At 38.4% G+C, this 27389-nt stretch overlaps 2 protein-coding genes across 2 annotated transcripts in view; both read left to right on the top strand.

The window, feature by feature from the left end:
- Positions 1-4504: 4504 nt before the first annotated feature.
- On the top strand, positions 4505-16385 carry LOC146308275 (ER degradation-enhancing alpha-mannosidase-like protein 3). Its single transcript, XM_084746641.1, has 20 exons — positions 4505-5406; positions 5550-5595; positions 6910-7010; positions 7820-7859; positions 8011-8123; positions 8308-8461; positions 9068-9202; positions 9375-9480; positions 9899-9996; positions 10134-10259; positions 10379-10462; positions 10635-10718; positions 10878-11002; positions 11180-11345; positions 12385-12542; positions 12638-12755; positions 13705-13878; positions 14082-14247; positions 15212-15403; positions 16147-16385. The coding sequence occupies exons 1-20, from the start codon at positions 5255-5257 to the stop codon at positions 16383-16385; spliced, it is 2577 nt and encodes an 858-aa protein (XP_084602767.1). The 5' UTR covers positions 4505-5254.
- A 6012-nt stretch (positions 16386-22397) lies between these two features.
- Positions 22398-27389, top strand: part of npdc1a (neural proliferation, differentiation and control, 1a) — a 28996-nt gene continuing 24004 nt past the window's right edge. Inside the window, exon 1 of the mRNA XM_084746388.1 lies at positions 22398-22763. Within this exon, the coding sequence (XP_084602514.1) occupies positions 22652-22763 (112 nt within the window). The 5' untranslated portion in view covers positions 22398-22651. The remainder of the gene's footprint in view (positions 22764-27389) is intronic.

Genomic DNA, 27389 nt, shown 5'->3' with positions numbered 1-27389 from the left:
TGATAAGACTGTGAAACTCATTCGTGTTGGAGGAAGACTGCGGCGGAGTGACCAGCTGGAGCCTGATGCTGTTCACCCAGTGATTTTGGATCCTCGTCATCGAGTGACTCAGCTCATCATCCAAGATACTGATCAAGACCTTCATCATCCTGGAGCAGAGCGATTATTTGCGGAGCTGCGTCGCAAATACTGGATACTCCATGGTCGTGAGGCAGTGAGGCGGCATCAGCGCTCATGCTCAGACTGTCAAAGGTGGAGAGCTACTCCAACAGTGCCTAAAATGGCAGATCTCCCTCCAGTCAGACTGAGACTGATGAAGCCCCCCTTCTTTTCAACAGGTATGGACTGTTTTGGGCCCTTCACTGTCAGAATTGGTCGCCGCCACGAGAAAAGATGGGGCATACTGTTTAAGTGTCTGACTACTCGTGCAGTGCATTTAGATGTGCTTTCTAGCCTTGACACAGACTCCTTCTTGATGGCCCTCCGTCGCTTTGTTGCACGAAGAGGCAAGCCAGCTGAGCTACTGTCTGATCAAGGCACTAATTTTAAAGGAGGAGAGAGAGAGCTCCAGGAAGCCTTCCAAGCCTTGCACCCCACCCTCCAGGCTCATCTGGCTAAGCACCAGATCCAGTTTCAGTTCAACCCACCTAGTGCACCTCACTTCGGAGGAGTCTGGGAAAGGGAAGTTAGATCCGTTAAAGCTGCACTGTATACTACCATCCAGTCTCAGCCTGTTCCAGAGGAAGTATTGAGAACAGTACTGATCGAAGTAGAGGGGATTTTGAACTCCAAGCCTCTAGGTTATGTGTCGTCAGATGCAGCAGATGCTGACCCAGTGACCCCCAACTTGCTCCTCATGGGGCGGCTGGATCCCTCACTCCCACAAGTTGTATACGGGGAGACTGAGATGCTGAGCCGACGCCGCTGGAGACATACCCAAGTTTTAGCCGACCAGTTTTGGAAACGTTTCATTCGACACTACCTCCCCTCTCTGCAAACACGCTCTAAGTGGCACAAGGATTCTGCCCAGCTCCAATCTGGAACCATAGTTATGATAGTGGATCCCCAACTGCCAAGAGCACATTGGCCACTTGGCCACATTACTCAAGTTATCCCCGGGCAGGATGGTAGAATCAGAACTGCAGTGGTCCAGGTTAAAGATAAGGCCTACATCAGACCTGTCGCCCGTCTTGTTGCTCTGCCTGCCATCCCGGACACTGACACTGTCTGTCCTTCTTAATGTAACAAATTTGATGAACAAATTTGGGGGCGGCTGTGCTGAAGGACAGCCAGAGCAGAAGTTAATCATTCATTAAGTGGCAGAACTCCGCCCCCTGCTGTCGAAAGGAGGGCCGCTACAGAGTGAGTCAGTGCAGCAGGGAGAAACGTGCTCCACAGTAAGAGAGAGACTGTAACGGGTTATTGTTGTGTATGATGGCGTTGTGAGCCTGAGCCGGCTTGTGTGCGTTCATATTACCAGTAAGTGTGATGTTTATGGTTGTTATGCTCCTCATTTAATGTTATATGTTGATCGTTTAAACGTACGGCTAGCTTGGTAATTGCTAATTATCGTCCGAGCAGCCACGGTCACATGTATATATTATATTAGTTATATACGGATGCTGAGTGTTTTATTTCAGTGTTGTTTACCACTACTGCTCAGGAAGTGAGTACATTTGTTCTGATTATTGTTTTGTTTTCTGTTTCAGAACCACACACTTACACATGCTCATGCTTGTTTATGTATGCTCCCACTGAACGGTCAATAAAGACATTAAAGGGAACATCCGGAGTTTTTGTGCATTCTGACCGATGCCCCCCAGCGGCCACAGTTTATCCATGATCAGCTGAATATACAGTCCCTTTCCAACGCCAGAACATATATATATATATATATATATGTATATATATATAAATATATATACAAACACACACACACACACACACACACATATATATATATATATATATACATGATATACATGATTGGTGACACAAAATGTTAAAAATATATTAAATTTCACTAATTAACTTTTGCTGTTTGTCTCAATAGACCACCACCACCAGCAGCAGCAAAACTGGCCTTGAACCATCACTGCAGTATGCAGATGCTATTCAGTCTTTTCTATATTTCAGTGTGAGAGAGGAAGAACAGATCAATGTGCAATGCAACAAAACTTAAATTGAAGATGTGTTTATTGTACAAAACTGCAACTTAAAAACAAATTTTTGTCATTTTTGTCACCCTACTGTGAGTGAACTTTTCTTAAACAGCTTTATTTGCCTTACAATAATATATGTATGTTGAGAAAAAGCAATACACATTTGTATTAGTGTGTATTATGTTTTTATGTATCCACTATCACTGATGGAAAAATACTGTTGTGTGGTCTGCCTTTAAATGGCCGCTTAGCTTATCAGCCATGACAGAACATCATTTGCTTGCCAGACACACTGACCCTAATATATGTAGCAGCAGATGTTGAATATGTCTGTCTGGTGGGTAGGGGGTCTAACTGAGCATGTGCTGTATGAGCATCATCACAATCAGTATGTTTCTTATTGGAGTATAGGCCTGCCCAAGTCAGTCTAGTTATTTTAGCCGTACTAAAAAAAAAGCCCTTAAATCCAAATTTAGTCTAAGCAAAATGCATGGATATCCTTACTTAATATATCCAGAGGCAAAACTATAAGTGGAGCCTATAACATGCACAGCATGCAGCAGCTCACCCCAGCATCCTGCCATGGAGACATTGTTATCAAGGGGAACCATGGCAACAGGTCTAAGGATATACCGACATCCTCATGAACAGGCAGCAGCTGCTGATGCTGCAGAGTGAAAATATTACCACTGATCAAGAAGTGTATAAACAAACCATGAATAAACTCCAGGAGAGGAATGAAAGTGATCTACTGAGAGGAGAGGGGCGACATCTTGTGGCAAATGCTAAACACCACAGAGAGAAGTGATCTTTCAACAGAAGAAACAACAACAACAACAAAAGAAAGATAAGATGTGAGGATTTATGAATGATGACGTTGCACACATAATTTTCAGTGGGTGTGGACATGTTTTTGGGTTCAGTATGTTCTTGTTAAAAATACACAATGATATACACTGAATACACTGATAAACATTTAGTCAAATATAACACGGTCATTTGCATAGGTCAATGACTTGCATAAGAAAATAAAAAATAAATAGATACATAGGCTACATAAATGGTTTGGGTTAGGTTACTCTTATACATCACTGATACACTTGAAAATATATTAAGCTACCTTGTGATATACAGAAAATAATTTTTTCTACATAATAAAAATAACAAAAAATAGGACAGAAATATACAAAAAAACTAAGGGGAAAAATCAGCGCAATGAGAGGCAAATAAATGGCTTGATTAACTTGAAAAAGCTGCAAATAAATATTAGAAAAGAGCAATTAATTTGTCTTCAGGAGGTTTCATCAAAAATGTTTTTTCTAACAGATTCTAAAAACATGTTAATTTTTCTATTGTTTGTAAAAGCAAGAGAGCTAAGCATTAAATCAAAATCAATTTAAAAGAGTGAAAGAGGGTTGTAAACCTAAAACTTATGTTTATGAATAAAGAATTTTCCCAGTAAAATAAAATATTAACACATACTTAAGAGACATGTTATATATATTTTGATGATGAAAAATTATATATTTGAGGATTAAACAGTGAGCAACACTGGTGCTATTGAAAATATGAGAATTTAAATTAGACCAAAATATTGTTGTTATTTCACTTGCAAGAATAATTGGATAGATATGTCATCAGCATGGCCACAAAAAGAACAGAGCAATTCACTTTCACATATCTGTGAATTAGGGAATTCACTGGAAAATAGTTCATGTAATATTTTGGAATGAATTTCCTTGACTTCGTTAGGAATGCAAAATGCATTAGATTAAAAAAAGAAATACACCCCCTTTGACTCCTCCTACCTTACAACGTGTGCCTAGGCGATTCCGTATTTTTTATACCCTAAGTTTAGCCTGCCAGGGGACCTTCTCTTCTCCTAGACAAACAATATGACATCTGTTCCATTTTCATATCGAAACCCTGATAATTAATCTAATTTGAACCTACCATAATCATATATATAACCATTTGAAGGGTGGAAATTGCCGAAGGGACACTAGTCAGGTTACGTAGGAGTAGAGCTTTCCTGAAAGACTAGATCCGGGGTAAACACACCGATTTTCCCAAAACAGCCTGCCCGTTTTGCCGGTTGTATTTAGAAGGGATCCTCAGATCCGCGAAAAATCTCGCGAGAATAAATATTTTACTCGAAATCATGATCTTTTCCTAACCCTAAGCACGTGTTTTCTGACCCAAAACCTATCCAGATTTTAAGTACAGTGTTATCACTTAATCGAACATAACTAATTTGCATAGTGTGCAAAATGAAGAAACAACGCGTACAAATCTCGCGAGAAATTTACAAATCTTGTGTTCCCTTCTAGACACGAGCTTCTTTGACAGTTCAGTACACGACGTCAGGGTGCCGTCTATCTGTAGTGATACTCGGCGACGTGTCATCGACCATTTAACTGAATGATAATCAGTCTAGACGGCAAGCGAACCGTTTGTCTTAGACCAATGTGATGTTTAGACCTAGCCTACTTTCTGTATTTAGCTATTAAGGCTAATAGCCAACTAATCTCCATTGCTGGCGGCGAAGTTGTTAGCTGGCTAGCAACGGGGAACCTCCCAGCCAGCACTGTGATGGCTAGCCAGCGTTAGCTACACCGCTTCACTGTGCTACCAATTTGGTAACTACCTCAATACCTTCCTCATATTTCTTTACATTTTTTGGTTCAAACAGAAGTGTGCTCTCTTATTAGCCAGTGCTTCGGTGGTCAGTCTTGTTTTTCTTTACAGGGCACCGTCATTAGTCATTGTTTATGGAGGCTCAGTTGTAGCTAGCTGCCTCCATTGTTTACATGGATACGGTCAGCTGAAGTGCTCCTCTGTGGGCATGTGGTGGTGGTCGTAACAATCCTGGATCAACTACAGATGAACCACAGTGGAAATATGGAAATGGAGCTTGGAGGTAGCTAACATTTATCTATAGCCGACTGTCTACCAGAATGAGGACGATCGGGGGTCTAAAGGAGGACAGCTGTGCCTGTTGCTGGGCTGTTTGACTGTTAGACTGTGTGGGCGTTGGACAAAGGACAGCAGTTTGTTTGTCCGTATTAAAGCTTAACCTGAAGCAGGACTACATGAGGAGAGTAGGAAATAAACTCTGCTGGGAACTGGTCCACACTTTTGGCACTGGGATGATGCTGAAGACCCTGCTGATCACCAGTCTTCTTGGCTGGGCCAAATGTCAAGAGAGCCAGAGCATGACACCAGAGGAGAAGACTGTTATCAGGTGAAGATATGCCTGGACAGACTGTATATAACACGTGTGTGAATGAGTGGCTGAGGAGGTCTCTGCAATATTATGAAAAAAATTGCAGTGTTTGTGCCATTTTCACATTTGATACATTTGTTTTGCCTTTTCTGTTTTTGCAGGGACCAGATTATTGAAATGTTTGATCACGCTTACGGGAGTTACATGGTAAGGTATCTACTTTAATGTAGGCTATTTTCATTATTTATTAATCTGCTGATTCTTTTCATGATTAATCAATTAAAATCCAACTACTAAATTAATCACCAAATATTTTGATTAATTGGTTTAAGTAATTAAAAACAATTAAAAACAGTCAAAAATTCTCTTATATCAGTTTCAGAAATATGAATCTTATGTGGTTTCCCCAGTCCTCTCTTACAGTAAACCTGAATATATTTGGGTTGTGGACAAAACAAGACATTTGAGGATGTCATCTTGGGCCTTTGGAAACACTGATTGTCATTTTCCTCTATTTTCTGACAACTTACAGACCAAATAACTAATCAGTTAATCAAGAAAATAATCAACTGAATATTCGATCCTGGAAATAAGTTAGTTGCAGCCTTTAGTCTATAAAATAGCATAAAATGTGAAAAATACTCAATAATGATGTCCTCATATTACTTATTTCGTCCAACCAGCAGTCCAGAACTCAAAGACTCTTCAATGACAAAAGAAAGCAGGAAATCTTTACTTTTAACTGTGAAACTATCAATTATCAAAAGACTAGGCAGCTAATTGTCTTTCACTTGACTAATAATATAATTGATTAATAGCTGCAGCTATATTTTATATTTGCATGTTGGAGGTTAAGAAAAGCTGACAGACATTAAAACTCCAACAACACTTGTAGTGTGAAGAACAACTGTGAGACCAGCGTGTTTCGGCTTGTGGCCTTCATCAGGGTCAGCCAGTTAAAGGTAGGATTTGTCTGCACCAGGAAGATAGCTTATTGTTGTGTCTCATTTCTAAATACCAGATAAGAAAATCTTGAATCAGTGGCCTGACAGAGTCCTCAGTGTTGTCAGATTTAGCGGGGTTGTGCAGAAAGCAAACATGCAGGATGATGTTGCAACTGCATTGTCAGTTTTGGTGGTCTCAGTAGTACTGATTGTTTTTTTGTTTGGGATGATGGAGATTTCTCTTAGGAATCAATGGTTTTCCTTGTTGGCGTTAATGAGTTTTGGAAGGACAGGTTACACACAGAGGAGAGATACTTCAATTATGAATAAAGTGCTTTTATTGGATTTGAAAAAGAACACTTGACATTAATTCCTCTTAGTAGTAACCAGATAGAATTTATATATTTTTAAAATAGTTGAATAATAATAATAATAATAGTTAATTAATACAATATATTGGTGGAATTCCTTTTTTCCCCCCTTCTTTTTCTTCCTAGAGAATTTTGAACCCTCCAGCCATCTTTCTTGACCTTTTTTACATGAAGGTTGAAGACAGTTACTGTTGTTTGTGTTGCAGAAATACGCCTATCCTGCAGATGAGTTGATGCCTCTGAGCTGCAGGGGTAGAGTCCGTGGTCAGGAGCCCAATAGAGGGGACATAGATGACTCCTTGGGGAAGTAAGTTCATCATCATCATCATCATCATCATCATCATCATCATCAAAGAAACCATGTCTTTTTAACCAGTCAGTTGGCATCAGTTTAGACCAAAGCATTTTTGTGCCTTTTTAAAGGCTAATGCTAAAAGAGGGAATTTAGGTGTGACAAACTGAATGAAAAAAGATGCTGAATGCAACATTGTGTTAATTAAAACAACAAGCTACATCTAATCTAGAATTTCACAGGTACATTGATGTTTTTCCTGTCATTTTGTACGTATTTATTTTTCAACTTGAAAACTAATAAAGGGTAAGTAAAAAATGAGGTGCAATTGTTTTCTGCATCTAAATTCCTAATTTTACAGGTCAGACAAAGGAAATCTAAACATCAGGCTCCTTGGCACTTTACTCTTTTCAAATTGGGCCCTTCTGAGTAATTAAATGGTCCTGCTTTAAAGCGTTTTTTTCATAGAGCTGTAAAATGGTAACTAGATGTGATCCATCCATCCATCCATTTTTTGAAGTATTGCATCTTCAAAGAGGACAAGGACCAAACAGATTAAATTCAACATGGGTTAGATGCCCTAGATTTATGAATTGTGAATGAAATTTAGAAGAAAGCAGTAAATTGAGGACTTAAAGTACAATGCATCCATTTATGTATCACACATGTTGCATAATACAATTTCATTGTGAATACAAACAGGCTAGAAATTGAATGAGATTTTACAGTCTGTGGTTCAGTACAAATGAAACAAAGTGGGACACCAGCTCCCCTGTGCTGTGCCAGACACTCTCATTATAACACTTCTACTGTCTTTTCTGTAGGTTTTCGCTCACACTGATTGACACCCTCGATACCCTGGTGGTGAGTGCTTGCTCTTCTTCTGTTTACAAGTGTGAAAGTAGTTTAATCTGCTTTTGTTTGCTCTTTTGTCTCACTGTGCTCTGGCTTTCAGTCTATTTTTCCCCTTTTTGGAAGTAGATTTATTTGTTCCTGTGTTTGTGTGTGTGAGCAGGTGTTAAACAAGCTTGATGAGTTTGAGGACGCAGTGAGGAAGGCTGTGAGGGATGTACGCCTGGACAACGATGTGGTAGTGTCTGTGTTTGAGACCAACATCAGAGTTTTAGGGTATGAAACCTGCCCGTGATTTATTTACGTTTGTACTGTAGATACATTTTTATGCTCTTTTTTATGAATTATTTTTCTGAATGTACAGTGATTCCACATCAGTACAGCATATTACTATTACTAGACATAAATGTCCTGCTGAATATTGTGTCTCAACCTGTCTTCTTCATTAATTCTTCCTCAGAGGGCTTTTGGGGGCCCACGTGATGGCTGACCTGCTACGGCAGCGTGGGGAGAGGATGCAGTGGTATCGTGATGAGCTCCTACACATGGCCAAAGAGCTGGGCCATCGATTACTGCCTGCCTTTAACACCACAAGTGGCCTTCCTTACCCTAAGGTATTCCTTGTTTTATTGTTAAATATCACAAGTGTTACTTCAGATCTATTATATACAGATATTAATAGACTCTTCCACTCCTTCCTTCCCTATAATATTTATATTTATTTATACTTTTGCCGTGTTTAGAGGCTTCACTTCCCAACCGGGCAAGTGAGAAAAAGACATTAATGTTGAACCCTGATTTTGGCATCAACTTGTTACTGAAGTATTGGTTCTCATGACATCCCTACAATATAAATATACCCAATATACATCCTCTGAATGGCCTAGTTCTCTAGTCTGTGGTTGTGATGTTTCATGAGGCTGTAATAATCTTAGAAGACATAAATGGCTTCTATGGGCATCATCACACATGAATACAATTGGACCATTGAATCCAGAGGAGTCTCAGCTTTCCTGTCTTACCCAATTTATGCAAATCCAAAACTGTATACAGGAATATATTCAAATAGAACACATGTCCATGGAGTTGAAGAGGTTAATGGAGAATAGTTTGTTACAGTCAGTGCACCACAGAGGAGATAATAAACAATACTTTACTTATTTTAGTACATAACATTGTGCTGAGTGACAAGGTGAAATTTTCATTTTTTGGTTTTCCAGGTGAATCTGCGGTATGGAGTGCTAAACCCACTTTCACGCACAGGCACTGAATCGGACACCTGCACAGCTTGTGCTGGAACAATGATCCTGGAGTTTGCTGCCCTCAGCAGGCTGTCAGGAGAGTCTGTGTTTGAGGTACAGTCTCCTTCTGCCTTTGTAGAAATTAGGCTTTTTTAAATGTCTTTTAATATTATTCTTCTTCTTTGACGTTATAGCTGGCTATAACTAGTACCAGAAACCATATACAGTATGTATGATGTAATTAAATTTACCAGAAACATTATTAATGCTTATTATTGTTTTACAGGCAAATGCAAGGAAGGCTCTGGACGTCCTGTGGGAGAGGAGACAGAGAGGAAGCGACTTGGTGGGGACTGTCATCAATATCCATAATGAAGAGTGGGTCCGGAGGGGTGAGGCAATTTAAACACATATACAATATTGTATAATATAAAAACATTTATATTTGGTACAGTGGAAACTGCTTATAATGTCCATCTGTGTCAAATTGATCAGTATAAGCAAATGCTTATTATAACCAAATTTCTATTTATTTCTCAAGCAGATTACAATCTAATTGACATTTGTATGTTTATTACATGAATATAAAGTAATGATTGACTGTTTCAGAATACAATACCATTGTTTTGATTATCAAAAAAAAAAAAAAAAAATTACGGTACTGTGTATTACTTAATAACCATCTATGTCAATGGTTCTCATACAGTCAGTGGACCAACATATAAAACAGAAATATACATGCAGTACATAATATTCCACAGCTGTACACATGGGCCATATTTGACCGTCTTATCACTTCTGTGTTTGCAGACAGTGGAGTTGGTGCTGGTATCGACTCGTACTATGAATATCTGATGAAGGCCTATATTCTTTTAGGAGACAATGTTTTTCTAGAGAGGTTCAACATTGTAAGTTCTTCATCACTGCATTTATATTGTACTCCTTGTTGCATCTTCAGTGGCCATTTTGTTCATAATGTGAAAGTGGCTTGAAGACATTTTTCAGTGTTTGCCAATATATTTTTCATGATGTTTGACTGCAACAGCACTACAGTGCCATTATGAAGTACATCAGTCAGCCTCCCCTGCTGCTCAACGTACACATGCACAACCCCACTGTGAGCGTGCGCAGCTGGATGGACTCTCTTCTGGCATTCTTCCCGGGCTTACAGGTCAGAGATGCTGTCTTAAGACTGCACTTGATTAATCGCATTTACTACCAATAAAAACATGGTAGAAGACGTAGTAATTGCTGCACATGTTCCTGGAGTGACATTTCTTTTTCACACAGGTTTTGAGAGGTGATCTGAAACCAGCTATTGAGACTCATGAAATGCTTTACCAAGTAACCAAACAGCACAAGTTTCTTCCAGAGGTAAAGAATCTCTGCTCTTTTTGTTCTATTTTATGACACATAGTGAGCATATATGGGCAAGAACAAGTATTTTAAATACTTAAGACGGGTGGCTAATATGGATACAATCATAGGATTCTATATTGTGATTTAGACCGACGCTAATGTTTTTCTTTGCTTAATCTCCCCGCAGGCTTTCACTACAGAGTTTAGAGTTCACTGGGGCCAACACCTACTGAGACCAGAGTTTGCAGAAAGCACCTACTACCTCTATAAGGTGAATAACTACATATGTATAACTATATTTAACCTTGAAACTTCAGGTCAGTTGTGATAAAGCTAATTAATGATGATACTCCACTCTTGTACTAAAAACACAAAGTAATTTAAAGCAAAGTGGAGATGTGTGGTCGAGATGATATCTTGATCTCTGCAGGCCACTGGCGACCCCTACTACCTCAGAGTGGGACAGTCCATTGTGGAAAAGCTCAATGCCTACGCCAGGGTGCCTTGCGGGTTTGCTGCTGTGCAAGATGTCCGCACTGGGACGCATGAGGACAGGTATACAAATGCCATTACACACGTGTTCACACTGACATGTTTTGTTAGATTTCCCATATGGAAGAGTAACCTTAGAAGGCCAGTTTGATGAATTAACCTCAAAATGCCTCTTACGAATGTTTGATAACAGCTTCCATGTCTGTGTATATCTGTGTGTGTGTGTGTGTGTGTGTGTAGGATGGACTCATTCTTTCTGGCTGAGATGTTTAAATACCTGTACCTGCTGTTTACGGAGAAGAGCGAGCTCCCCATTGATATTGATGACTACATCTTCACCACTGAGGCTCACCTTCTCCCTGTTTCTCTCTCCACCACTAAGCCACCCTGTCAGGGCAACAATACGGTGAGACCTTAAGTTAATGTTAATAGTAAGCATTATTTATTGCTATGATACATAATCTGTATTTTTCTGTAAGAATAGAACACATTGACATTGTGTGTTATTACTTTATAATTACATTAATACATCATTACTTTCTCTTACTTTTAAAAAAAATATTTTTTGTGGCTTTTTATGCCTTTTTTAATTGATAGAGAGAGGGGGAGAGAGAGTGAGGGGAAGACATGCAGCAAAGAGTTGTAGGCAAGAATCAAACTCAAAGCCTCAGTATGTGGGGCTCGTGCTCTACCAGCTGAGCTACTTTGTCTTGAAATGCTAACTGACCCTTTAATTCGTGAACTGACATATAACTGTAGGAGCTAAGATGCGTTTAAGGGATAGTTCAGATTATTTGGAGCTGTATGAGGTACTTCTAGATAGTCAGCGTATTACCAACTGTAGATGCTTGTCGCCACACCCACAGTTTGGAGATGCAGAGAGAAATACCAGCACAGAAGCTAATCAGTGTACTGCTGTGGACAGGGTCAGCAACAAAATGCTTTTTAGCCACATAAAAAAGGTCCACCTAAAATAATCAATATCAGTTTAAGTGTACACTATGTTTAGAATATTTTCACTGCTGCCTCGATCTGTATATTTTGACTTTGGGGAATCCAAACCAACCTTTTAAAACACAGAAGTCACACAAATGACACAAACAAACCAAACCACAGAGGCAGCAGTAGACCAGCAACTTCTGTATTCTGCAAGATAAAACTACTGTTTTTCCTTAAATAGTCTGGTGGTTTGGAGAGAATGATATTTGGCGTATATAACAGTTGTTTCCTGTTGGTATAGGCCTTCTGATGAAAATGTTCCAAATATAGCATACACTTAAATTGGTCATGATTTTTTAGGTGGGATGTTTTTAGATGGCTAAAATACATTTTGCTGCTGACCCTGTCCACAGCTGTACATTGCCTATTTTACATGCTGATATCGACCAGCATCTACTGTAGGTAATACTCTGAGTATGCCTTTAACTGTTGGTCCTGTTTTTCAGGAGCCTGTTTCTGTCTCTCAAGAAGAAGATCTGTTCACACACTCCTGCCCCAGCATAGAGACGTTGTTCCCCAACAATCCCTCATTTGCCAAAACCATCCGGGACGGCTACAAGTACCTCACTGGGGTGGGACGAGCCTTCCACCCCTTACCTGTCAGGTGTGCCTAGTCGGCAGGTGCTTTTGATTTTAGAGTGAAACTTGTTAGCCATGATTACTTTGAGTTTTAACTGTGGCTGTGTTTGTGCTTTGCAGGGAAATTGAACTACCACTCCATGATAATGGCATGGAACCAGTAGAGTTCTTGAAAAGCATGGGCATTTCTCTCACTCCACTGAATGAGGTCATGGCAGGAGGCACTAGAAGTCAGAAGGTATTTTAGATACTTTGCTTACTTTCACATTGAATAATACAGTGCAGGATGTTGTTCTTAAAAGCATATTGTTGCAGATATGTTAAAGGATAACGGTTATATGCTATCTTGAGATTGCAGGCAAGTGGCCAAATAAGTAATTGTGTCCCAACAACATGTACTTGTTTGAAATCCCTTTATTTTTAGTGTAACCCCTGAGTTATCTCAGACATTTTTGTGATTTTCTTTATGTTCAGCACAAGTGAGAGTAAGTTATTGTAGTTTCTAACATGACCGAAAAGTGAAGATTGCTTTGATGTTTTTGAGCAGGTTTTAATTGCATAGTTTTTAGCTTTGGTTAAAATTATGCAAAATGTATCTTTAGTTACCAATTTAAGACCTGATTTTGTCTCCAATGATGCACTCAAACAACCTACTGAACCATTTTTTATGCTCTAAATATACTTCAATGGAGCCATCAAAACAGGTTAATTATATAACCTGCTGTTGAACTAATTACATCTTTCAAATTGTGGAAAGAACAGTGCTGTACGCAGAGGATTTCGAAAATTAAAAGCCAGATGAAATTTAAACAGATTTCTTCGTGATCTTATCAGCTACACTACACTCAGTTCTGCGTTTCCTTAAGCAGAAAGTGTGCTCTGTCTGGTATCATGAGTTATCCAACAGTGAGGGGGAAAGGAAATTAGATAATCAGAGTAAATGGATTACCAATTTCATTTTACATTTTTAAACGATTTATAAGAATTGGGTTAAATCAATATCGATGAAGTGAAAAATTGGTCAGGGTGATTAATGTACTGCCTTAAATATGGGTTACTGTAATATATAATACCACAATATCCCAAGCTCCAAGATGAACCATGATAAAATTTGAGCTGGCGTTATCATAAAACTTTCCTTTAATAACTTAAATATGACACTTGTTTTCTAAATATGAATCTCTTAGGAGCATAAAGGAGTGTACAGAGTTAAACTTGTGGCAGAGGTAAGCCAGACAGCAGAGGAGGAGGAGGTGGTGCCTCATGTCGTTCAGCTCATATCCCCCCCATTTCTGGGTAGGACGGTGCTCACAGCAGGACCGGCCAAGTTTGGAATGGACCTCACCAAGCAGGAGCACGGGGTGAGCTTCCAGTGTGACAATAATATAGTAAACGCTCCTGCATGTAGTGATAACATGACCAGAAAATACAAATGTTATAATTACTTTACAGATTTTTCCAGAACTATGCAAATGTTTTGTTATACCTGCACTCTTTTTTTTTATTTCCATCCATTAAGAAACACATTAACTGACAATTACGCACTCAAACTCTTGTGCCGCAGGTGAAGGGCAGCATAGTGAAAGCTTCCCCCTACACTGCATGTGGGACAGTAGATAATGCAGAGGAGCTTAATGGCCATATTGCTGTGGCACTGCGCGGTGACTGCATGTTCGCCGCAAAGGCTCGTCGGCTACAGGAGGCAGGAGCCATCGGAGTCATCTTTATAGGTGAGTATTATTAGTATGGGTGGGAGGATTGATCCCATAATATTGATATTTCTGGTACTACATCCCATTCTTGAAGATCGATTCTGGCATCAATAGGATCAATACCAAAAAAAAGGATCAGTTTCGGTTTCTCTTGTCTGCGTTGTATTGTATGTATTGTATAAAACAGAAGAACTGTCCATACAAACAATGTTCTGTTGTTTAGTATATGTTCTCTTTGTTTCTTCACTGCTGTTGTTTGTTCTTTGTTGTGCTGAAACAACACATGCGTCGTATTTAATCTGACACATACCTACACATGTAGTGATAGCTGAACAAAAGAGGAGCTTTGGAGATATTTCACAGGTGTGAATGAAAGCATGAGCGGTAGGAAGGCTGTTAGTCACAAATATGTTCCAACACACAACAAAACACCATGAGAAAGAGAACGTGGAGCTGTAACAGAGAAGAAGTGAAGAGGAGGAGGGAAAAGCCTCAGCATGTACAACCCTGAAGCAGAGACAGAATTGACTGTCAGAGTCTTTTCAGAGAGGCTCAGACAAGGAATATCCAGTTATATAGTAGAGAAATTAATACTTTTGTCAAATCATTTGTTAATGTTACATTTTATACTGTTATTGTTCATCAATAGCTGTTACTTAAGTTAGCCTAAATTCAGACATTCAAATAATATATTCAGCCCACCTTATAAATAATGGCGCACAGTTCTACCTATATGAAAGCACATAAGGTACTTTTAATAATAAAAAATATCTGTATCAATATCAGTGATTATGTCCTTGTATTGCTTTGTATTGGGTCGAAACCTAATTTTGCAGTATCACCCATCCGTAATGATCCCAAAATGAGTTCAGCCCACCTTAAAGCCCAGCACACAGAGGTTAGAATAACTGCTAAATACTGGAGGCTGGACCTCAAAGATGAAATGAAATTGTTTCAGTTATTCCCTTATTCTCCCTCTTAGACCACCGTGAGGGAAGTAATAGTGAGGAGACTCCCCTCTTCCAGATGGTTGGAGATGGCGACTCCACTGAAGACATCACCCTGCCTTTGGTCTTCCTGTTCAGCCGTGAGGGCGCTGTGCTCACAGCAGCTCTGGAGGAACATCGCAATGTGGATGTGCTGCTGCTGCCCAAGGAGAGGCAGCTGGGACATGGTGAGGACCAGGAGGAGGAAGACTAAAACCTCTGGAAATTTGGATTTAACTAGAAAAAATGCACATATGATATCAGAGTTGAGTGTCTTGTTAAACATACACGGAAATCTGAGAGAAAATAAACATTCATAACTTAGAAAACCAAATTCTAAAACAGCTCATTTCGCTGTTTAGATGATTTGCCAAGTCTGTAGGCATGGCAGATCGTGTTTTGATTGACATCTTACTCAGCAGTCCCAACACAGAAGCTAAGCAATGTACTGCTGTGGACTGGGGCAGCAGCAAAATAGCCACGTAATAAAATCAATATCAGTTTCAGTGTACATTATATTTAGAGAATTTTCATCACTTTACATGCCGACATAAAGCCCTTACCAAAAAGAGACTTCTTCTGACTTCTTTGGATCTGAACTCATGTCACTTGCTGCACAAGCAGCACAAACCAAATGTCATTCAGTTCCATTAAATTCGAGAGAAGGCAGATAACTCTATGGCTGATGTCTCTTCATAACACCACAGGCCAAAGGACATATATGTATTTCTCATTTAGGAATGAACTATCCCTTCAAGCAGAGCTTTGTCAGTAAATTTGAGTAAAATGCTGACATGGAGGGTTTATTTCTATATTACATGAGGTCCCCAGGTAATGTTGGTCCCATGTGATTAGGATATTAGTTACTAAATCAAAATTTTTCTCTGTGTTCTAATTTTGCATGTCATTGGTTCTCCTCCTTGCTGTCCAGATAAGACAGAAAAACATGTCGGCATGAACATCAAACTCCGGCTGGCAGAGGAGGGGGAGCTGGAGGAAGGAGCAGCCAGAGGGCCCACCTTGGAGTTCGTGTTGGAGAAAGAAGAGGTGGTCCTTAAAGAAGAGGAGGAAGAGTCACAGCAGCGGTTCTGCACAAGGACGGCAGAGAATGACAGAACTGAAGCGTGTTCGTCAGGTTCACCTCAAACTGGACTGGACACAAACCCTTGATCACTGCTGACCCTGAAGTTTTCTAACACTGATCCCTCGTCATCAGTTTCTAAATGGCTCGTGCCTCAGAGCCCCTCACTGCCCTACATGGAGCCCTAGCTGACCCAGCCTGCATGTTTACAGCCAAAGGAGGAGAGTCATGCAGCATGGTGGCCACGCACACATCCTGTCAAGACTTTGAAACCTAAAGATGGTTCTGTGTTCAGTCTGTGCCATGTGGGTCTCTGTGAAATGAACAGTCATGAGACTAAACTAGGTAGTTAAAGGCCAAACTGTAGGCTAAGATGGCTGGGCAGGTGCTGCCAGCACCTCGCCTGTAGTGTTGCTCTTGTTGGCACATACAAAGTTTTTGTGGTGATAATGACGTAGATCATTGACTTTAGAATTTAAATTGACCTAACTTAAGAGGAAAACATAGATAAGGCAAAAATGTACTCAGCTAGGTTTTATGCAATGCAATTTTTTTTTTTAATGTAGATTGCACCTTTTCACTTCACCAACTACTGTTGAATATTCAGTGTTGGTTGGATGGAATATTATGTGGCCAGTAGGTGGAGTTAGCTGTCTTAACTTCTCACTAATATGTTAGTAGATGAAGGAGATGAACTGGGGCCAATTTGGAGAGTTTTATTTTATTTTGTACTTGTAAGCAACTTCAGGGAATTTCAAGAGCGAATGCAGTTTCCCATTTGATGATGATGTGTGTGTGTGTTCTGCATTTTCTTTTATCTGTGTGAGTGTATGTGTGTGTGTGTGTGTGTGTGTGTGTGTTTAATAACTATAATACCTAAGACAGCGTCTCAGCTAAAACATCACTGCTGTCAGATAAAACCCTCATCATGCAAGAAATTTAAGCTACTATGAGGAACTTACATATTTTGCTGATTTTGGAGGCCCCTGTGGACAAAAGCAGTAACGTTTCCACCATCAACAAACAACAAACATAACATCAAACAACATCAACAACATATAACATCAAAAATAAAATTATCTAAATAATAATCTCCTCCTGCTTCTTTTTAAGTGGATAATGTATTTCTCAATGTAACTACCTTGAATAACATAAATACAAGTTCAAATTGTCTGATTTAACTGAGAATCAGACGAAGTGGCAGGCAGAGAACAAGAACAACACAGAAATAGCCAGTCTCTTTGAGGTTGGTCTTGTTATGTAGGTTATATGGAGGCAAAGGCAATAAATTGACAGTTTCACAACCAGTTAGAAACTTCTTGTAGTAGCTTTAAGAATAAAATGTCTGTAGGATTAACCACCGTGAATCTTTTGAAAATGAGTTTGGATTTTTCAGGCAAGAATTACTGTTAATTTGAAATTAATCACGTTATTTTAAAAGAGTGCAAAAATAACCAAAGTTGTTCGTTGCAAAATGCAAGTCTGGTTCGGTTCAGATGCAGCATCACAGGTTGGCCTGCAGTCCCGGACTGCTATGCACTTTGAAAGACAGGTATGATCGTCTGTGGCAGATTCAGACTCACTGTTCAAATGACCATCATCAGCCTGTCTTTGCATTTGTTTGTGTGTGTCACAATAAGTCATTCTAATTGTGGTCATTTATCATCCCATTTACATTCACAGTAGCGATGCATTGTTGATGTTCACCTTAAAATTTAAGGTAAACAAGTTTTAAAAACAGAAATAGTTCTAATGTTTAATTATACCCGTTAAGATTGCTGGAATATAGTAATGTGCTTTGCCTGAAATGATAAGTCAAACCAGGGCCAACTGAATCCTATACATTGTCTTCAAAGTATGATTGATGCAGCTGTACTCGGTGAATTTTCTGGATGCATTTGGGATCCTTTTTTTTTCTCTTTTGTCAAGATTTAAAAGGATAAATCAGATTTTTTGAAATTAAGTTGCATGAGGTATTTATCCATAGTCAGTGTACTACCCACAGTAGATGGCTGATGACACACGCCCGATTTGGAGAAGCAGAGAGGAGTACTGTGGACCTGTGGACAGGGTCGGCAGCAAAACATATTTTAGCCACTTAAAAGCCCACCTAAAAAAAACATCTAAGTGCACGCTACATTTAGAATATTACATTGCCATTGCCTGATTGCCATCAGACAGCCTTTTCTGAAGGGACGCTGTCATTATATAAGCCAAATACTGCTCTCTTTCATTGAACCAGACTCATTTTATCTTACAGAGCACAGGAGTTGCTGATCTACTGCTGCTTTAACTGGTTAGTTTGTTTGTGTTATTGTGTGAATCCAAACTAACCTGTAAAACATCAGTGCTTCCTACACCCGTACTCCTGCTTCCCAAACCGAACCATGTTGACCATCACCTAGTGTTGTTTGTACACTGATTATGGATACATAAAACCCCATTTCAACTATTTCAAACTATCCCTTTAAAATGTGCTTGCTGTTAGTCTCCTGCTCCCAAACTACACAAATCATATTATGGGCATTTTTATGTGTAATAACTTTATGCAACAAACCTGAAAATGCATCTTTAATCATTTTGTTCACTTACTTCATTCTCAATAATAATTTGTTGCATGGTTTTTGATTTGTGTGGTACATGAAATGTGAGCTTATGTTTGTATGGGGAAAACACTCCTTGTGCCAGAGTGTGTTTTCTTTAATGTTTGTACAGTGGATCTTCTCCTGATGCTGCTGAGTTTATTTCAAGTCTTAATCCAACCTGGCATGTAATTTTTTTTATTTTAGCCTGTATGAGGCTTTGCCAACCGGTATACCTCAGGACTGTGTTCTTTGTTCAGAGACAAGGACCATGGACAAGAAGTATGGGATTTTAATTTTCATTATTTTTTCATGCTATTTAATTTTGTGTTCAGTGGTTTTCTGAGGTTTCTGTTGATCGGTCGCTGAAAGTCAAAATGTGCCAAAGGAGATGCATGACATGGCTCCTGTTTCTGTTTCACATCTTCTCTGTATTTAGTTCCTGACTGTGAGCTGAGGCAGTCCCGTCAATAAATTTAAAATCACATTCTCAAAACTCATCTCAAAACACAGCTCTCAAACTCAAAACTCTTTTTTTTTCCTGTGTTACAGATTCATTTTACATTTCTAGCATCAGTGGCAGCTGTTACTTGAGTCTGACAGTTAAACATTTATGCAACAATAATGTAGCATATAATAAATCCATCTATATTTCTTCATATTGCATCAAGTTGTGAAGTATTCAGACAGGAAACATGAAGATTAATGGTGTCCAAAAAGCAGCAAAATAAAATATCCTTGCCCTTAGCGAGTTGTGTCTTGGTAAGTAAAATGAATGTGTTCTTTTTTATTTATTCCATTTTTGTTCTTTTTGTCAGGAGAGGATCAGACAGACCTTGAAACCTCTGAGCTGTTCCAGAATAGCGCAATCACAAGTATGATGACGTTTATGGTGATATTATTGATAATGCCACCATTGATGCTGACAAGAACAATAACAAAACATTACTAATTTGCAAATGAATCACACACAGTAAAAAGAAAAAGTGTCCAGGCTGCCTTAAAAATTTAAATGAACGGAATCTGAAAAGACAAGTTGAGGTAATTTTGTAATGACTCAAGATACATAAACTTTCAGTCAATAAATCTGATATTATTTCAGCTGAAAACATGTTCAATAAGCTTAAGATATTAAGTTTAACCAAAAACTCTTCAATCATTGCAGAAATTTTATGAATGAGGGTATAGGGACTGAATTCAATACTAACCATCATCATGGTTTGCTGTGTTTTTTCATTATTTTAAAAACAAGCAACCGTGACTTATTTTAAAATGTATTACACCGTTTAAATAATGTGTTTTCTTCAAACTGTAAAAAAGAAGGTTCTCAGGAGACTTTTAACTCTCAAACAATGCATGCTGGGATTGAATAGCTTGAGGGCTGAAAAACAGTTCATTCATTCAACTCATTATTTCAAGCAAAAAGACTTCAAGTTAGAACTCATGTTAATAAGTTCTGAGAATAAATGCTAGAATTTCTGAGTTTAATTAATCAGAATAAACAATACTTATATATGTATAATATATGATTAGTTGATTGCACTGAATTCCTGTTTTTTTTTTTTACAGTGCATATTTTTTTGACAGTGTGCTAAAATCACATTTAAACAGTTCTGAAGTATGAAGTTCCTGGTAGTCTTATAGTTGATAATAAGTGTCTTCAGAGTCAAATGAGAAATGTTTTTAGGTACTAATAGGATTCAGTGTTGATGCATAGATATATCCCCTCTTGTTACCTCCATCTAACGCTCGCCAGCTGAAGGTTTTCACTGAATTATGGCCTTTATTTAGAGAAGGTCTTTCAGCACTAAGCAAACATGCCTGTCGTCTGCTGCCATTCACCATTTGTTCTGTGTTTGGGAGAGAATAATGGCGCTAATAGGTGAAACAGACAATAGAAAAGATGTGATACATGATATGTTTGTTTATTTGATGTGTATTCATACATTTTCATATGTGCCATGTGGCATCTGTACCTGCTGCTGAATTGGATAACACAGTATTTACACATCAACTTTCTCCCTGACCACAATCTTCATAAGGTTATTATTAGTTAATCTGTGTGTCTTGGTGGAAAATTAATTGATAAAAAATAAACAAATGATTGGTTGACAAAGTGTTAATCATCAGCATTAAAATAAAATTATCAGTTTTTATCAGCACATGCCACACTAACAGTATGAAAACCTTGCACATCATACTGTCTAATGTTATTAAACCCGGTTTTTCTACGTCATCACGTTTCACGTACCTCGTGAGCTGTCTAATCGCTCGGTAAACTGCTGCCTTCAGGTACTGTAGGAAACATGACGACTGTAAGAATTTCATAATAAAAAAAATGATTTTAAGGGTGGAAATTTCCTTTGACGTTTCAGTTGTCACGATGTGAGAGTGGAGACAGTCTATTGTCTGACCTTTACAGCGTTTTAACTGGCATTCATTTTTTTCTTCAACATTTAGTTGTCAAATGTCTTCAGTAGAAAAACAGATGATTGAAACATTTAGATTCATTTAAAAATGTGTACAGTGTTTATATAGTTCTCACTGTTTAATTTTTTCTGCCACAAGTCTACTTTTTCTATTTTCTATTTTATTTTAAATTATTTATTTATTATGTGTAGTTCAAAATCTGTTTTGCATGCCAATAAAGCTTCTTTGAATTTGTGAATTCTGATAAAATTTCACCTAAAATTGCATTTTTGACACGGAAAAACAGAGAGAAAAAACGCTTTCTTAATGCCCACCCTGTAGCTGTTTTTTTCTCTGGAGGTTTCAACCATATGTCGTTGTCTGTCTTAATGGACGCAGTTTGCTCAGTTGTCATGGGGATAGCATCATACTTGCTTCATATTTCATATGGACAAAATCTAATATCACAATATTTTTGATGAATTACCTCGATATTGATATTTATCAATATTTTCTATTTTTCTTTAGCTTTTATCTTTTATTTCTTATTATATCTTCAAGAGAGGTCAAAGGTTGCAGTCGAAACTCCCTAAAAACTCTTTGCAGGGTAGCTTTGCACACTTAGATAAGCTCATGTTCTTTCACTCACTCACAATCTCAGTGAATACATCATCTCCCCTACAGACACGTTTATATCTTCGTCTTATGAGTGAAACACACCCTTGCTTTGTGTATGTTATGGACATTCTGTGTTGACATGGTGCAAATATTTTAAAACATGTCTAGTATCTGCGTCATATAAAATATATATGTATATATATATATATATATATTTACATATATATTTTATTAGTTTGTGTTGGTCTTTCACATAACTAAGGAGAACTGTAAAAATAGGGCTACATTAAATTATTCAAAGGATCATACATGAGTCCACGGTGTCTTTTGTGTCGTTGTAAGGGGTCCTTTGCTGAGAAAGAACAAACAAAAACAAACAAACAAACATGAGAAACTCTGTGCTACCCTCGGTGACACGTTTGTTTTTTTTAGTTGGGCTGTTTACGTGGAGACCGTGAAGGCAGCATGTCAAACACGCGCAGGAACACACACATCCCTCCTCTTCAGTGAGAACCTCCGCTATCTTTAGCTCTGCCGCGGATTATAGTGCGCAGTCAGGCTGTACGTGGACTGCGCTCTCCTCCTCTCGACCTGTGCGGCTTATCGCTGTGAGTAGTCTGCTTTCTCGCTTAATAAAAAAAAAAAATAACCAAAAGAAAAATACAGTCATAGAACTTGAGTGATGGGGGAATGACAGCAACCTCCGTCCCCGTCTGCGGTTCTCCGTCCCCGAGAAGACCCCGAGGATGCTGCTGCTCTCCAGCCCGCGGAACGGACGCCAGCGCCGGGCCTCGGTGCTGCTGCTGCTGCTCGCCGCGGTGCTGCTGTGTGTCCTCCCTGTCAGTGCTGGCCTGCCAGGTAAATACACAAAAACAACAACAACAACAACAAACACACAGCAGAGCCTCCACCAGACCAGTCAGTTAACCTCCACAGTTATTAGTGTTAAGCTCATTTTCTAATATCCCACGACTGTCTGTCTCATCAGTACTGGGGCATCTTTAACTACAATGACAAACAGATCCTGAAGAAGACTTTTTGAACCTGTGCAGTGTTTTATTGATCTCTTATTGTTTATGGTGTCAGTTTTGTTGTTGATAAACTCGCTCAGTAGTGCGGGATATCCCATGTGTTCAGATGGCCATTTTAGATAGGTTAAACAAGTAGGTGTGCCTCTGAGTGGGTGGAAGAAGAGCACAAGGAAGAAAAAACAATGGACAACTAAAACAATGGACAACAAAATTCTTCCTTGTCAGGTTACTTAATGCATTTCCTTGTATGCTTAGAGATTAGTCAGTGATTATCTAGCTGTAATGCAGACTGGTATTTAATTGGAATTCCATGTTAAAATAACCATAACGAGTATTCTTGTGAGAAGGAGGTGCATTTTTTTTCTTTTTATTTATTCATTGACTTAGCATGACTTTGATAATTTGATTAACCTGTATATAATGATTAAAATAATGACAAACACCTATGAGAGTGATGCCACTGAGTGTCTAAAGGGTCATTTTAAAGCTAGGGCAATAAACTTTCATATTGTTGATTTTGGAGGCCCCTTTAGACAACAAAGGTAATGTTTTCACCATAATTGTCACAAAATATAACATCAAAAATAAAATGATCTATTTCCGTCTGCTTGTTTTTAAGTGGCTAACATGCTACTTAGTCAAACTTTGCCTGGGAAAATGTAAACACAGGCTCCGTCCATCTGATTTCAGGGAGAGTCTGACCCAGTGACAGCCATTAAGAACAACAGTACAGAAATAGCCAGTCTCTTGTTAACGTTTACAGAGACATCAGTAATAAACTGATATGGTCTTATAAGCAGTTAAAAATGTCTCATTGTACCTTTAAACACAATACTAGAGCCCAACCAGCTATATCATATTGGCATATCAATTTATATGCCTATATTAAAACCTATGAGGGTTTGTGTATTAATTTTATTTAATTTCACAATTTAGACCGTGAGGTTTTACTAACAATCTTTAAATCACCACTTTAATAACTAACATTAATTAGTATTTTGATGTAAATCCTGTCCTTGGATATTGAAGCTAACATAAATCATTAATACATTAGCGATATATTTTGCTCCGCGTCTCTTTTTTTATTTCTAATTATTGAAAATACATTTGAAAGTTTACTTTTTTAGTGCCCTTCATTTGGTCATTAACCTTGTTGTTAAACTGTAAGTGTAATGTTAAACACAATATTGCTCATTGCGTAGATTCAGTAGGATTTGTCAGAGCTGTTTGTAAAAGAACCAGAAAGATCTGGAAAGAAACATCTAAGTAGCAACAACAAATTCCCAAAAAATTTAGTTTACAATATTTGTAATGAGAAAAATAAGCAACTGTTACTTTTTGAATATATTTTGAACTGTAACTGTATTTGCATGAGCTGTAACCAAACAAAATATTTATGAAAACAGTAATTTTTAAATTTATCTTTTCTAAACTGAGTAACTGGTTAATCCTTAGTCTAGAAACTACTGTGAGCTGTTGTACATAGTGGAAACGTATGTATTGGAGTACTTACTGTCTATGCCTGTTTTGTGTGTCTGTGTGTGTGGTTGTAATGTGTGTCCACACAGTGATGATTGCTGCCAATGCGTTCAGTGGAGATTATCTGCTTCTCAGCTTTTAACACAGAAACCCTGTGGGAGAACCAACAGCTGGACTCTCACATGTAATCTTTAGCCTTTATCTGAGGGACGCACACACACACACACACACACACACTGCACTCACACTCAACATTTACTGCTTTAGCCTCGAAACAGACTTGTGCGAATTTCTAGGTTTTCATATGTATTTTTCCACCTGAACGTGAACCTATCCACACAGCCAGTCATCTAGTGGTTCTCTCCAGCCTGCTAAAATCTGTGCATGAAGCTTAATTCTGCTTGTGCACAACAAAGAGGATGTGACGCACCGTCAGCTGTTGTTTTTTCCCCCGTGGGGTAAAATCCAGTAATTTTCCACTTCTCGTCTCCTCGCAAACCAAAATTCAAATGCAAGGGTCATGCTAAAAAAACAGTATTGCGGTTTGGTGACAAAGAGAAATTTTCCAGTGTCAGAAAAAAAAGAATTTGTACAAGATGGAGACCAACTGTCATTACACCTTAAACGTGTCTCTTGTTTTACATGTTCAGATAAGAATAGTATGTCTGGTGTCAGCAGTCAAAGGATTTTGTCTGTGATGGATGACAGGTTTTGACACTTGCTACACTGAATGGGGATGTAACAGCATATCAGTATGCAGCCTATTGTTTGTGTTAAATTACCAAGACATGGCAAAAGAGCACCTTTCATTTTCACCTTTCACTCTGGTGTGAAATAAACGATGACAGCACAATAAGGCTGAACAATTAATCAAAATTTTCTCAAGTGCAATATGGCCGACTGCAGTTTTCAAATCGCAAGAGATGCAATATTTGTTTTAAAGGAAAAATGTGTGTTACAATATAGTTTTGATGTAAACATACAATATTTAAGTTCTGCAGCCAAGGGTCTCTCTCAAATTAAAACAGTACGAAAGATGTAGTTTAATGACGTTGTGAAGTAGCATGGGATCATGGGAGTTGTTTTCTTCGCTCTTAAACAACCATCATTGCTGATGAAAATCTGACATGATTCAGGCAGAAATTGTGTTCATGAGCAGAGTAATAAAGTTTTTATTTATGTTACGTTTAGTCATGATTTCCAGTTTCCTTCCTCACGCTAGCTAGCTAGCAAGGGGTAGCAGGAAACACACTTTTACCTTTAATAAATGTATTTCTCTGTATTTTAACATTGTTGGAAACATTTGGGATAATAAAAGTCAGCAACATAGTAAAATATATAACATATGTCTAGAGTTTTTAGACATTGTAATAAGGAAATATTACATATTATAGCTTTAGATTGAGCCCAGCTGTGCTGCAGAGTTGTCCTGGTCCGCACATCATGTTCTACATCTTAATCATAGAATGAAAAGAATGGTGTAAAAATTAAAATCCCCTCTAATATTGCAAATTATATTGTAATTGTCGTATCAGTAAAAAATAATCACAATTAAACTGTTTTTCAGAATTGTTCACCCCTATAGGACATTACATAATGTTGCTGCACAGGCATTTTACTGGAGTCATATCTACTCCACAGGCTCTTTTTCAGTAAGTAGCACTTTATTAACAATTAAATAAATCAGAGGACCTCAAAAAGCACATTCAGTAACTGTAGCGAGTCAGGTTTCAGGATGAGTGTGACAACAGCATGAAGTGCATAGCAATCAGGTGGTTGATTCAGCACACATCGCCACATCATCATGTGCAAATATGTCAGAAAGCTTTCACAGAACACTGGGTTCTTAGGACAGAAACTATCCAAAATCTGCATAAACCAGTTGATTACATAAAATATGTCCACGTTACCGGCCAAGTTACAGAATTAATTACCTTATCATGTTGTATAATTCAGGCTCAGTGAGGCACGTTGAATTGGCAGCACCAGAGAAGTCACCTTTTATACTAGATTTAAAAAAAAACATTTAATTGTATGTTCTTTCTGTTCTACTTTTAGCATTTCGCTGTAGAAACATCACCTTCACCTCTTAATATTCTAATTCAGCCCCGGTCATTGTTGTGCTGCCACGTTTAAATGCCAGGTTTGTCATTCACCAAACCCACACAGAACTGGTGTGATTATTATTCAGGGAGCCACTGCCTCCGGCCTTTTCTTCCACCAGGACGAAGCCTTAATGATCCATATCTTCAATGTCACACACACACACACACATGCACACGCACACACACACGCACACACAACCACTGGCCTCAGTGTTTTTCAATCACCTTTTTTGCCCTGCAGCACAATCATGTGCGTTGAAGTGGGAATTGAGAGCAATGAAAGGTGAGGGGGAAGGACACTTTCACTCTGCCGGGGGACATAAAAACCTCTGAGTCGATGACCATCTTCAAACGTAATGATTCGTTTCTTCATATAACTGGAGATTAAATTTCCCATGAAACAAGTGATTGTTCATCGCTTACATCATGGTTTGTCAAAGTCTGAGACCGTGGGCTGCCCTCAGACAAAGATATGAAAAAGGTTTAGTCTCTGTTCCTTAGTTTACATGATTATGTTATTTGATCACATAGACATTCCACAATTGAGACAGTGGTTCCCAAACTTTTTTCTGCTTCAGAAGCTGAAAAATGTTTGGACTTCCCCTCACTCCACAATTATTACAAATCATTAACAATAATTAGATAAGCAACTGATAAAAAAGTTCATAGGCTATTGGGTTTTTATTTGTAAAGATCAACAGGTCATTGGTTCTATGCCCTGGCAATGGTCATGTACACGTAGGCAGGGGTGCCGATTCTGCCTTTTGATTTGATTCTTGAAACGGAAAACTCATTTCAGTTTATTTTCGAATATTGTAATTGTGATACTCCTGCTAATAACTAATTAGATACAAAACATGTTTTTTTTT

The sequence above is a fragment of the Lutjanus erythropterus genome, chromosome 20 (assembly GCF_056507025.1).
Source record: "Lutjanus erythropterus isolate fLutEry1 chromosome 20, fLutEry1.hap2, whole genome shotgun sequence".
In the NCBI taxonomy this organism is placed as follows: domain Eukaryota; kingdom Metazoa; phylum Chordata; class Actinopteri; order Lutjaniformes; family Lutjanidae; genus Lutjanus; species Lutjanus erythropterus.
The sequence above is the reverse complement of the archived record's forward strand: the minus strand, read 5'-3'. Positions and strand labels throughout refer to the sequence as shown.